At 44.1% G+C, this 14,375-nt stretch overlaps 1 protein-coding gene across 1 annotated transcript in view; it reads left to right on the top strand.

Annotated features, from left to right (window-relative positions):
* The window catches only part of SCARA5 (scavenger receptor class A member 5), a 127,627-nt gene that overhangs the window by 25,804 nt on the left and 87,448 nt on the right, over window positions 1–14,375 (top strand). Inside the window, 1 exon segment of the mRNA XM_030312674.1 lies at window positions 5,117–5,245. Within this exon segment, the coding sequence (XP_030168534.1) occupies window positions 5,117–5,245 (129 nt within the window).

Genomic DNA, 14,375 nt, shown 5'->3' with positions numbered 1-14,375 from the left:
GGAATATCTTGAGGCAGGGTAACCATGCATTTACTTCCAGCCGATCAGGAAACCATAGGCCCGTGCTGAGATGAACAACGTCTTCCAGCCTGGCATTCAGGGGCCTTCTCTGCAAGTCACGTTGCATTTTTCTTTTTCTTTTTTTTTAGTTTCCATTTGTACCCTTGGAGCCACTATCCTTGCCCTCCCCAAGCTTCCTTCTCTTGGCTTTCTGATCTCCTGAGAAGCCACCCTCAGTTTGTGGAGGCCACTACAAGATGGAGAAACCTTTCCCTTGATTCTCCTAGATCTTGGAAGTGTTTTCTGTTTGTTTGTTTGCGTGTGTGCCATTCTCTCCCTTGATCTGGTCTTGTGTGTGACCATGTCTGCAAACAACAGCTATGTTTAATAACTAACAGCTTTGCCTGGTGCTTTCTTCATAACTGTTCTCACATGGAGGAAGAAGTTTTTCTTCTTAAAGTCATAGTTTTCAAATTTAGAATAGCTGTAAATCAGAGGATGATGCTGAAGGGAAAGATAACGGATTGTCGCTCATCTAGAAAGGCCTGCCCTTGTAAGCCTTGCTGAGTTGCTGCCTTCTTCATGCAGACTCTGGGACCTCTTCCCGGACACAGAATGAATCACCAGCTTTGCAATGCAACATTTTACTTGTGCCATCTCTCTCATACATACCTGTTTCATTCACACCTGTGTAAGTTGTCTCTTTGTGTGTCTTCTTCCCCTCAGATGTGAGCATCTGAAGAGCCATGGCCATATTTTAACTTCTCATTCAACAATTATTTTGAATGCCTACTACATGCCAGCCACTGGTCGGAGAACTGGGAAGTTGGAGGTGAACAAAGCTGACACTGTCTCTCCCTCATGCAGCTTGTTGCCTTTGCCTTTGACAATGTCTGTCATAAGTGTATTAGTCACCTTTTGCTGCATAACAAATCAGCCCAAAACTTAGCAACTTAAAACAACAAAAAGTTATTATCTTCCCAGTTTCTGAGGAAACCATGAGTGTGCAAGGAAAGCCAAGATTTTGTCTCCTTTTTCAGATGAAAATTTCACTCAGAAACATGTTTATATATAATGTAATCTGGTAGAAATCTGGGAGCAGCTTAGTTTAGTAGTTCTGGCCCATGGTCTCTCATGAGACTTCTGTCAAGATCTTGACCAGAATGTAGTCATCTGAAGGCTTGATTTGGCTGGTAGATCTGCTTCCAGGCTCACTCACGTGACTATGGGCTGAAGGCCTCACTTCCTTACCAAATAACCTCTTCATAGGGTGTTCACAGCTGCTGGCTTCCCCCCAAATAGATGTTCCAAGAGAGACAAAGTGAGTAAGGAGAAGTTGCCGTGTCTTTTATCTAATCTCAGAAGTGAAACACGATCACTTCTATTGGTCGCACAAACTAAACCCTGGTGCACTGCAGAAGGAGACTACATAAGGGGGCATGGATCGTGGGGGGGGCCATCTTGAAGGCTGGCTACCACAGTGGGGCAATCAATACTGGGTGTTCAATAAATGCATGGTAAAGTTTGCACCTTAGTAACCCATAAGTCAAAAGCTCTACTTTTTTTAAAAATAGACTTTACTTTTTAGAGTGATTTTAGGTTTACAGCAAAATTAAGCGATAAGTACAGAGCATTCCCATATACTCCCTGCCTCCATACGAGCACATCTTCCACCACAGTGGTACACGTATTATAATTGATGAACTTACATTGACACATCACTATCACCCAAAGTCCACAGTCTACATTAGGATTCTCTCTTGGTGTTGTGCATTCAATGGGTTTAGACAAATGTACAATGATATATATCCATCATTATAGTATCATATGGAATAGTTTCCACCACCCTAAAAATTATCTGTGCTTTTCCAATTCATCCCTCTTTCCCTCTAACCCCTGCCTTTTCCAGAATGTCATATAGAATCATACATTATATAGCCTTTTCAGGTTGTAACTTAGTAATATGCATATAAGCTTCCTGCATGTTTTTTTCACGGCTTGATAGCTCATTTCTTACACTTTTTTTTTTTTAACAAATAAGTGAACATCCTTTTTGCCCTGGTTTTACTGACTGTACAATTTTGGAGTGTTTTTAATCTTCCACTAGGCCTAAATAATTTGAATGGTTTACCCAGCTAACAGACTGCTGCCACATTAAACTAAAAGCCAGGAAATGTGTTTTGGACAGACTTAGTAATTCATCTTTCCCCTAACTCGTCTTTTTTCCCTTATAATCACATTCTCTAGGTATCTTTCCAGAATCATTCATGTTCTACTTATCTAATGCAGTTGTGGAAAACCTCTGTTTGAAATTCTTTTATGTTCTGTTTAAGATATTGAGTCTTGCTAGAATAACTACTCTCTAAGAAGAAGGACTATGTTGTGTGTTAGTTGATAAAGGGACCTATTGCCAGTGTGTGCTGGCATTAAATAGAAGCCTCAGATACAGAGGAAGGAACTATTCTTTTTTGATGGGAAAAATAGGGCTATAGCATTGCAGTTTGCCCCATTCTTACAGTGAGCTAGCAATGCACATGTACACAAGGAAGGCAATATCAAGTTGGCAGTATTGTTGTCTATGTGGCTTTCCTCCTATTCTGCCAAGATTGAAGGTCAGTACAGACTTGACAATAAAAGGATGGTGTTCTAATGGGTGAAGTTGAAGAAAAAGCAGCCCTTCCCTTGTGGTTGATTAGTTTGGGAAAATGTTTTCATTCCTAGAGAAGGAAGGAGATCTTACTTTTTCGTTTTCCCTCCCCATGTGAAAAATTTCAAGCTGCAGGGCAATCAGCACTCCTCTGGCACTTTATAAATTGTGATATAGCCTTGTTAGTCAGGCTGAAAATGTATGTTGTTGCGTGCAGTCCTTAACTATGTTAAGATTCATCTTACTAAACTGCCTCATGTTCAGGCAAGTCGTAATGACTCGTTGGGCCTCAATAAAAAAGTTACGTGCAAAAAAAAATTATATCAATTTTTTTGGAGCAAGAATGATTTCTTGTTATAATGAACCAGAAATACAAGATTCCATTGAAACTGGAACAGTTAATGGAATATGGTTGATATATATATCAAGGGAAATAAGAAGAGGGTCAAACAAAGCCAATGAAGGAAGAACCCAAGATTGGCTTGGGATAAACATAAGGATAATAGCATTTCAGCACAGGCATCTTCTGACCACTTGCAGCAGTTAGTTGGCCATTGTCAGCAGCAGCACTGTCATCATCTAAAGAGGAAGCAGGGTGTAGAGCAGGAGAGCTGGAACAACTGTCATGTTAGCAAGAACTCATATTTGTGTCGTGTCCAACACTGTGCCCGCCACTCTGACTCTGCAAGGAAACAGTTTGTCTCTAGTACGTTGCAACCAGAAAGCCAGCAGCGCTCATGAGAACAACAACAACAAAAGGTTGAAGTGCTACAAGAAGCCTTCATATTCAGGAGCAAAACAGCTTATAGATTCTATTGTGTAAAAGCAATAGAAAGTCCTGGAAAAGGACTGAGAGGGAGTTGAAAGGATGTACTCTGCTCAAGTCTTAGTGGAAAAGCAGGTTAACTTTTCAAAATTTGCCAGTAGTTAAGGGTTGATGAGAATGGTAATTCAATTTATGTTTCTTTACCAACTGCTCCAAGTTGTCTCCAATGTTTTATGGAAATGTTATGTAATAGTTCTACCTAACTGTTTTAACAGCAGTATTTTCACTAAAATGGAGTAGATGAGTGGGAAAATGTTCCTTGCTCAACAATACCTCTGGGGAGTCAGGAAACCAATGTGGTCACCCATGCTTTCCCTCCTGATAACCAAACCTCCTGAAGGCCCCCAGAGGTGGTTATGGTACCTGAGAGATAATAAGTAGCCCCAGAAGCATCTTGCTTGCAAACCCAAAGTTACCAAGGAATTACAAACGATCACATCATCTTTAAAAACATTTCCGAATATCAATTATTTCAGCCTTTTTCTGCTCCCACACCTTCCTCCATGTGCATCACACTCCAATTGGCAACACTGTCCCTCACCAGAGAGGGAGAATAAGTATAAGAGGGGCATGTGGTTTGGGAAAAAAAAAAGGCTCTTATCGATTCTTACCTGCCCTTCTGGGAGTCAGGGCAGGAGAGCATCCCTTCCTTCCCACTGTCAGTTGACATAGCAGATGGAGGTTAGTGGCTTCCTGGCCTCTGTGAAGGCCAAGAAGCCTGCCTCAAAGGAGGAGTCCAGCTGAAAGATGACCAAGAGTCAGGGCACCTGGGTTCTCACCTAGGATTTGCCACTAACATTTGGCAACCTTTATCTGTAACCTCAAGTGGTTGGACTACAAGATCCATGAGGTCCAGTAGAGCACTGATAATTTGCTGTTCCATATTGGCCAGAAAAGCTGGTGAGCCTTATGTAGTTTCGCAGGAGGAAGTTACTATGTTTTCCTGTAAATCTAAATCTGTGGTTGCAAACTGGTGGTCAGATCTGGCATGTAAGTGCGTTTTGTTTATACTCCCTAGTGTTTGTAAGTTTTTTGTCTTTTATTTTTATTACTAGTTGTCAACACTTGAAACATAGTGCAATTCTCAGTATCACTTCTGGCTTGTCTTGAAAATTCTGTGTCTGGCAACACCTGGCCCTTACTCTTACATCGCAACCTCTTCCACACTGGGCCTGTGCTGTTAGGTTCCTCAGGTCCACATGGCCCACTTTGCTTATTTCCGTCCATACCTGGCCACTGTAGAAGTTAAAGTTTGCAACCCCTGTTTTAAATTTTCTCCATATTCTCTGGGTCACATGGGACAATGTAGAGTATGTGTAAAAGACACATACTCTAGCCTATTTGAGCTTTCTCTGATGCTTGGACTGGTTCCAGGAGGATGAGTTCCTGGGCATGTGAGCTGTGGGCATGCCTATTTGGCTTGGTCATGAATGAGGACGGTGGGGTAAAAGCTAGAAGCTCACAAGCTTGTCATGTTCTGGAAAGTTCCCCATTGTTACAGCTCCATTACAAGTGTGCAGAAGGTGTATGAGAGGTTCCATGTGAGCATCTGAGTGCATCAGGAGAGATAAGACCAGAAGAAAAAAATGCTTGTGGGGTTTTCAAGTGCCTTTTCCCCTCCTCTTCTTACCCTTATTGTCTAGGTCCATGCCACAAGCGACGGACAGGTGGCTGCTGCACTCAGCTGGGCTCCCTGTCAGCCCTGAAGCATGCTGTCCTTGGGCTGTACCTGCTGGTCTTCCTGATTCTCGTGGGCATCTTCATCTTAGCAGGTAAGGGCACCCTTTCCTGTTGTGGCCTTTAAGAATGTGAATGGAGGTGTATAGGGAGCAACAGTAGATGGGAACTGGAAAGCTTAAACCTCTGCTCTCCATTTTCACAGTCATAAGCCCAAACACTGCCCCTGTCACCATGGAAACCACGAAGGAGGAAGCTGGCTGGTCTTTCAGACCAGCATGACTCTTGACAGCATTGCCCATTTCATGTGGGATGAGGAGTTGGCAGGCAATATGTGAGTTTGGAGAACCTCTGAGTCCAGGAGCAGAGATTTAGCTACTCTGAGTGGCTTCTGAGTTTTCGGGCATCATTGTGTGACTTGTGCATCCAGGGCCTCCCTGGAGCTCTATTCTGTGGTTTGCACAGAGCAGGCTAAGCCCCTTGTCCTGGGCATGATGAAAATAGTCATGAGACATTTTGCTGCTGTGGTTAATCAGAGTCATCATCAACCTGCTGTCCTTTTGTGATTACTCGGGGGTGGGACGGGTTTGCCCCAGTTCCGCTGGGCTCTTCTCCCCAGTGTCCATCTGCAAGACAGGCTGGTCATAGGCTGGAGTTAGGAGCACATTTTCTAGATAGGAAGAAGGAGAGCTCGTGGACTTAGAAAGGGATCAAGCAGAAGACCACATGTGAGCAACCTAGTTCACTGCTCACAGGTCACTCCACTGTGATGGAGATGGTGAAGCACAGAGGGGCAGAGGTTGTAGTGGTCTCTCCTGACTCCCACACAGAAGGAGAGGTGCCCAATTCCCACCTTTCTCAATGAAAGTATGTAAGAGTTGACAAAGTAAGACCAAGGGTTCAGTTTATTTCAACCTTACCCATCCTACGTGATAGCCTACTTTGTGTCAGGTTCCATGCTAGAAGTGGATATGCAGCTAAATAAGACCCATGGGCTTCCTTCAAGGAGCTCCCAGTTGTTGGACAAGGCAGAGGCACACAGCTAGAGCTCTGTCTCAAGGCGGAATGTGATAGGGCTGATGACAGAGACTGTATGTTGACAACAAGTGCTATGGTAATATAGAGGAGACACACGCAGTGGAAGTATGGGTAATGCATGGAGCGGGGTTGGTCAGAGCAAGGCGGCTGGCCAGACCGAGATGACTTAGAGTGCTGAGGGTGGGGCCCATGAGTTAACTCTAGGACAGGGATTGGGAGGCTAAGCACTTGCAGATGACCTTTGCTGGAAATCATGAGGCAGATACCTAGGACCTCATTGGTATTGTCTCACTTTCTGTCAAGTGAGAATAGTCACCTGGGGCCTATGATGGAATGTTCAATGCTGCCTTCACCTTCAGGGTTCCACACTCGGGGCAAAGGGCATGATTAGGGGTGATGTCTGTCCTACCACCCCTTGACCTGAGTGGGGGGACAGCCAACAACAACGAGAGAAAGTCATGATTCATCTCAAGGACCCATGGATGATGTCCAGCCAGAGGATGATTTGAACATGTTCTTGGGCTGCTCAGTGGGAGATTGGGATCTGGGTTTTGTGGGCTTGGCAGCCACAACCATAACAAATTTCCAGAATTTTTGGAAACTGTTTCAGCCCAGCAGGAAAGCTAGGCTATGGTATTACAATCTCTCTGCTGAATAGGAACTTTTAGGTGACAGAAGAGGGTCTAGAAGAGAGTGCCAGACAAATGGGGACCATAGGGCAGGTCTCTAGAGCCTGGAAGCCTGGAAGCGTGGAAGGGCATAATTTTGGGAGAAGATAAAGTTCTCTTCTGTGTCTAGAGGGTTGCCAAAAAGCAGGCATATTCTGTGTGACCTCAGAGGGTAGAATTAGACAAATGGGTGAATTTTGTAAGGAAATAGATTCTCATTCAAAATAGAGGAGAGGTTCTAGCAAGTAGTGCTGCTTGGGATGCTGCAGAAAGACTTTTCTCCTGGCTTTGTCAACTTGGAGGTCGAATGGATTTATGATGACATCCTGGAAGTTTCAGAAGGGAGGGTGGATCATGGTTTTCCAATCTAACCAAAATATTGCCATGCTTCCTTAGTTTTCTAGACAGAAACCTGGGGAGGATATTGATCATTATGATCACCTTTGAATTTGAAGTTTCTGGATGCCAGATTGCCTGTGTGGAATGACAGTTTGGGGTGTATCAGAACTAATCTGATGAAACAGAGCATCATACTTTACATCTTGGCTCTGGGCATGACCACTGTCCCCTCCCCAGGTTCTTCTCTGGAAAATCATGCTGGCCTCTGGGAGGGTTTTGGTGAGGGTGGCCAATGAAAAAATGTAGTCACCAACTGCTTCTCCCCTAGGGAGGGGACTTAGGAATGTAATGAACAAGTCTGGGATTCTTCAAGGAGACCCTGCCTGACCTAGGTAGGAAGTTTCTTCAGAGCACCCTGATTAGAGACCTCCAGTTATGTCTCCTTTATGAAAATACCAAGACTATGGAGAGATACATGGTTCAGTGTAAATTAGAGCTTACCTAGCCTTCTGTTAGGAGTTCTGCTGTGGCTGCTTCCCCATGTTGGGCAGAATATGCTCTTCATTGTCCTGCTGAGGTTGCCTTCCACAAGAGGTGCTAAAGACTGAGTTGTGCCTCACCACCAAATTTATATGTTGAAGCCCTAACCTTTAATATGATGGTATTTGGGGGTGGGCCTTTGGGAGTTTATTAGGTTATGAGGGTGGGACCCTCATGATGAGATTAGTGCCCTTATAAGAGGAGAGAGGAGAGGAGAGGAGAGAGAGGAGAGAGAGGAAGAGAGAGAAATCTGCCACGTGAGGACACAGAGAGAGTCGCCTGCAAGCCAGGAAAACAGCCCTTACCAACAACCGAATCTACCCACACCTTGATCTTAGACTTCCCAGTCTCCACAACTGTGACAAACAAATGTCTATTGTTTAAGCCACCCAGGCTATGGTGTTTTGTTATAGAGGCCTGGACTGACTAAGACAGGAGGAGTTCTGTTTGAACCACTCTCAGATTTCAAAATCTCCTTGTCGACCCAAAGCTCATACATCCTACAGTTGGATAACAAAATTATCCACTCTGACCAAGCACCATGTCTGAATGACTGGTAAAAAATGATTGTGGTACACGTGCTTGCTCCTGCTGTTTTTCAATATTATAAAATTATAATCTAACTACATAAAATATTACTCTTATAAACTTCTCATGAGACTTGTCTCAATTCATCTCTTTATCCAAGTTTTCAAAATAAAAGGCAAATACTGTACCTTGTGTTCACGCATCATCCCAACATCCCCTGTCCAATCCAGACATCTGGATTTGAATGATTTTAAACCACACTATTTTCTCAGTTGGGCTTTCTACCCAACTATCCATTCCTAACTGGTATCCTCTTGGGAACTTTATTGATACAACATTGCCAAGTTCTATGCACACAGTCTTCCAACATCACTCAATGAGGCTGCATCAGTCCATTCTTCCCAGCCCCCAATTCCTTTAAGACTTTCTATCTCTTCAACCCATTTGATTTATTACCTGGGCTGATGGTTCCATATTATGTTTTTGTTCTGTTCCACGTTCAGTTTGGGACAGTATTGACCATCAGGCTTAATTCAATTCATGAGTAAGAGGGTTGAGATTGGATGGTTGTGTGTCCTGAGGTCTTCAGTTCAGCACTTCAGGGAAGATGTGATGGAGTGAAAGGGTTAGAAGAGGTTCATTATTACTCATGACTATTCTGGGACATCACTGTAGTGACAAAGAGTGGTCATGGGGAACGCCCTCTTCTTCTTCCTTTCTCCTACCATGACACTACTAAGGAATTTGAATTCCTGCTGTGAAAATGTAATAGCAGAAAGGGGAAGTGCAAACATCTGGGGGCTGATTAACCTGGAGTTTTACAGCAACATAGACTGGAACGGGGAGAGTTCCTGGTGAAAAGGGCTCCTCTCACAGCTTAATTTAATTCTTCCTTAACAGCAACAGTCAGATATTGCCATCATCATCCTAATCACTGCTTCACCTGTACATGAGTGCTTAGTGGGTGCAGAGCAACGGAACAAACCCTGGTATTTCAGTCCATTGGGGCTGTTATAACAAACTGCCACAGTCTGAGCGGCTTAAACAACAAACAGCTGTTTCTCACAGTTCTGGAGACTGGGAAGTCCAAGATCAAGCTACTGGCAGATTTGGTGTCTGGTGAGGACCCACCTCCTGGTTAATAGACAGCTGTCTTCTCACAGTGTCCTCACATGCAGAAGGGGTGAGGGAGCTCTTTGGGGTCTCTTTTATAATGGCACTAATCCCATTCAGGAGGGTCCTACCCTCACATCCTGATCACCTCCCAAATGCCCCACCTCAAGATACCATCACATTGGGGGTTAGGATTTCAACATATGAATTTGGGAGGACACAAACATTTAGTTGATAGCATGGGAATAAAAAGAATCATGCGATGTGTTTCCTGCCCTGGGAAAGTTTAAAATAAGAAGCATACAGGGGTGCCTGGGTGGCTCAGTCAGTTAAGCATCTCACTCTTGGTTTCAGCTCAGGTCGTGGTCTCATGGCTTGTGGGTTTGAGCCCTAGCACGGAGCCTGCTTAGGATTCTCTCTCTCTCTCCCTCTCTCTCTGCCCTTCCCCTGCTTTCTCTGTCTCTGTCTCTCTCTCAAATAAATAAACTTAAAAAAAATGAAATCAGAAGCATACAAATACATTAGAACAGTACGATGTAGCTGATGCTATGTGCCAAAGGAGAGTCTGCTGATGCAAAGGGGAGTCTGACTCCTGACAGCTGGAGTGGCTGGGAAGGCCTCAGCCTGGGGAAAGCTGAACACTAGGTGTCCCGAATGTCATTTGAACTGAGCACCCCTTTTTTTTATCACCTCGTTTCAAGCAGGTTTTGGACTCTGCAATCAGAGAACGGTGCGCTCAGAGCCCATAGCCATTTATGTGGCAGATTATTGATCTCATCATGCATCTCAGAATGAAGAGTGTGTTGCCTGTAGACTTTATTGGGACACCCTGTTGGAAGCAGCGCCATGAAATTCCACCCTGTGCTTATTGTAGGGGTGCTGCTGAAGACCTTGTTCATCCCATTACACAATGTTGACACACGCAGAAATTATTTTCTGTCTTAGCCTCAGAAGGAGGTGTGCTTGTCTTGAGGAAATAGTTCGTTTTCACCTTCAGGAGACTGTGAATCTGAAAGTAATTAAAATTGCTTTCAAGAGGTAATTAATGCAAACCAAGAGTTAGCTGTCATCCCCTTGCAAGATGTGTGAATTTGAAAGTAATTAAAATGAAAACCTGCAGACAGATCTGTGGTCCACCCACAGCCACTGTATAGACTTTCCAGAAAGCATTTTTTCATTCATCCTGTTCCTACCCCCATTTAGCGTCTCTCACTACTTCTTCCTTTATCTTATTCTCATCTACTGTTATGTTAGTGTATTTTATGTGTCCTTGTAAACTGCCTTAATCCTTTTTGGAACAAGGAAGGGTGTTATGCACAGTTTTGTCTTGTAAAAAAAATTCTGCCTACTCTCTTCAATTGTGCAAGTGCACGATGTTTTTAAATATGCACATGACGAGTGAGTGCGTGAACGAATGAATGAATGACAGAGACGAGGAACCTTGGAGGGAATCTTATTTGTGGGGGAAAATGATTATTTCAGTTTCAGTCAAGTGTCTACATGGCACGGTAAATATGGAATCACCACTCAAGGACATGTGACTGGTGGAAGAAGTGTGTAATTAATTACATTATGACACATACATCATAGTCTGTACTGGGTAGGCATTATAGCGTTTAGGGAGAATATTAAGACAGGCAGAGTCACGCAATACCTTATACTGGTGAACACCATGGACTCTGAAGCCAGCCTGTGTGGGTTTGAATCCCCTCTTCTCCATTACCAGCTATGAGATGTTGACCAAGTTACTGGATCTTTCTGTGCCTGAGTTTTTTCATCAGAAAATGAGAAAAATAAGTATGCTTGCTTCACTGGGTTGTTATGAGATTTAAACATGTTAATATATTTAAAGCACTCAGAAAAGTGGCTCCTGGCACAGAGTGAGCACGCTGGTAGTACTCTTGTTAGGATAGCAGCATTACTACCCCTACGATATTATTATGCCTATTTTTTCTTGCTTTTCTTTGCAGTCAGTTAAGCTTGATAGTGGGAACTGAGAGTCAGGAATACTTGAGTTTGGTCCCAGCTCATCCATTAACCCTCTGTAATCTTGGGAAAAATCACTGTCTGAACCTTAGTATACTCATTTGTAAAGTGGGCAGGTTGGAGTAGATCAGTGTTTCCCAAACTTTTTGACCATGACCTAGTTCACACATATACCCATAACTGAAATAATCTTAAGCGTGTGGTAGATGCTGATGATTTTCTATTCTACTCATTGTAAAAGAAATATTCACCATCTATATATTTATGCCATGATTCACAAATAGAATGCAAGCTGTAGTGTAAAATCAAAGGGCTAAATGATAATTCTATTACTCTATGTGTCTTTCAAACATTATTTTTTTTTGAGAGAGAGAGAGAGAGAGAGAGAGGAGGGGCAGAGAAAGAAAGAGATAAAGGATCCAAAGTAGGCTTCATGCTGACAGCAGAGAGCCCTATGCGGGGCTTGAACCCTCGAACCATGAGATAGTGACCTGAGCCAAAGTTGGACATTCAACTGACTGAGCCACCCAGGTGCCCCTCAAACATTCTAAGTGAACAGCTATATTCTCTTCAGGATATGGACTTTGAGGGGAAACTTCTGGGTTCACATCTGGACTGTGCCACTGAATGGTTCTATAATCTTAGGGCAAAAAATTTAACCTCTCAAATCCTCAGTTTTTCATCAGTCACATGGGATGACAATGGTACCTACCCCATAGAGTTGCTGTAAGGATTAAATTAATTTATACATGAAAACTCTTCATGCCTAGCACAAAAATAGTATTCAATAAATATCATCATTAGTCATTAGTATTGTTGCTATTTAACAATATTGCTATTATCATTGGTCTTGGAACAATCAGAGGGACTTTGCTGTCAGAATAAGAAAGGGTTAGAATCCTGCTTGCTTAGCCTGAGCACCTAGTGGTTTTGTCTATAAACAGAGAACGTTGTATGCTTGGTGTAGCGGGAGGGTCTGTGCCCATACCCCACACGTTTCTAATAAATCCACAGGGGAGGCCTGGAGACTTTGTCTGAGGGATCCTGGCCTTGCCGTGACAGTGCAGGGCTCAGTAAGCCAAGAAACAGGATAGTGTTTCCAGCACTGTGTCTCCTTAGGGAAGAGAGTGAGCAAGCCAGCACCATGGTGCCGTTCCCACCCGTGGCACTCGGGAGCTTAGCCTTGGAAGGAGTCTCAGAGGACATCTTGTACAACCTCCCTCCCTCCCAGGACAAGAACCTCCCTCCTGACTTCCCAGACAGATGAGGTATTGCGCTTCTACTGAAGAACAGCCACAAGTGACAGAAACTCTTGCCTAATCTTCCTCAACTATCCCACGCATGCTGTTTCTAGCTCCTCTTGTAGGAACAGCTCGCAACAAGCCTTTCTCCTCATCCTCGTGATTGTTCTTCAGCGAGGTGAAAATAGGCTAAGCAAGATTCATTCTTCCAATAGTGACTTGGTCAGGAGACCTACGTGTGTGTGTGTTCACACCTGCTACATTATATTGAGGTCATCGTTTTACATACCTGCTCCTCTTCTCGTCCAGAACAAAGCTCCTTCATGATAAGGTACTGTGTCTTGTTCATGCCAGTGCCTGGCATGATGCCCTGCACAGAGTAGATGTTCAGCTAAGGTTTGGCATCAATGTAATGGCCATCCTCCCCCTCCCATCCCCACCCAATAAGCTCCAGGTTTTCGTGGAAAACAAAATTAGACACAGCACTGTCGGTGTAGTCTGGCCAGGGCAGGGTGTGCTGAGCTGTGATGAACTTTGATCTGGACACTGCCCGTCTGCTGATGTAGCCTAAATTTGCACGAGCCTTCCTCGCGGTGACTCATAGTAATACACGATACCACATCTAAGGGATGGGATACTAAGCAGCCATTAATAATCATGTCTGTTCGCCAACCCCACCCCCAACTCCAGATATCTTTCAAAGGGAATATTGCCTAGTGAGGGCTTCTCTATCCCATGTCAGTACAACTGGCTTTGGTTGGTTTTCTTGTTGCCTTAACTTAAATGCAGATCTTGTTAGTAATCCCAATTAAATGTCATCACGCCGGCTTCTGCCAAGTATTGCAGCCTGTTGGATCAGTTTGAATCTGCATTCGGACATCTGTCATTTAGCTTTCCCTTTCGGGCTTGTGTCATCGGTCACATCTGAGCCAGTATCCCAACACAGTCTCCATTCCATAGCCTGCCGCCACGTGTACGGTTCCCGGGAGGACATGACCAATGACACCCCAGCCCATGCACAGGCTTTACCATCCTGGGAGGTGGGATCGCCTCAAAGACCTCCCCCCTCCCCCGCCACCAGCCTTTTTCCTTAAACCCAGACCCCACTCACCTGAGACACTACCTTTCCCCCTATGTTCCACCTTGGCTGTGTGAACCTTCCCAAGCTATCAGAGTTTCCCCAGCAGAAGAGACCCCAGCCTTTCCTTAGTTCCAGGGGAGTGGGCAGGAAAAAGAGGAAGAGAATTTTGACATCCTGGCTTTTCCACAAAAAATTCCACGGCCTAAGATGAAGGACCTTCCATATCTCCCTTACTTAGATGGATGCCTCTGACCACCCCTGAGGTGAGGAAAGTGAGCATGGGAGAAAGCCACCTGCAAATTTGGTATTATGTTCTCTGGGTCTTCAGTCAAACTGTACCATAATTAGGACAGTGCAGAGGACTGATCTCAACTACCTCTTTCTGCAATCCTCCCTCTAGACAAAGGGCCAAATCTGGCCAGTGCCTGCGTTTGCCAATAAAGTTCTATCGGCACACAGCTGTGCTCATTCATTTACGTATTGTCTATGCCTGCTTTCGTGCCACAGTGGCAGTGCTGAGTGGTTTTGACAGAGACGGTATGGCCTAGTGAGCAAAACATAGTTACTCCCTGGCATTTTGCAGAAAACATTTGCCAACCCCCCCTTTAGGCTTATACTGACCACTATCAGCCCTTTAATCTTTCACCTCTGGAGTGTGCTTTATAGTGTTCAAAGAATTTACACATATGTT

This window comes from Lynx canadensis, chromosome B1 (genome assembly GCF_007474595.2).
Source record: "Lynx canadensis isolate LIC74 chromosome B1, mLynCan4.pri.v2, whole genome shotgun sequence".
Taxonomy (NCBI): Eukaryota; Metazoa; Chordata; class Mammalia; order Carnivora; family Felidae; genus Lynx; species Lynx canadensis.
Note: the sequence above shows the minus strand (reverse complement) of the source record. Positions and strands in the feature narration are given on the sequence as shown.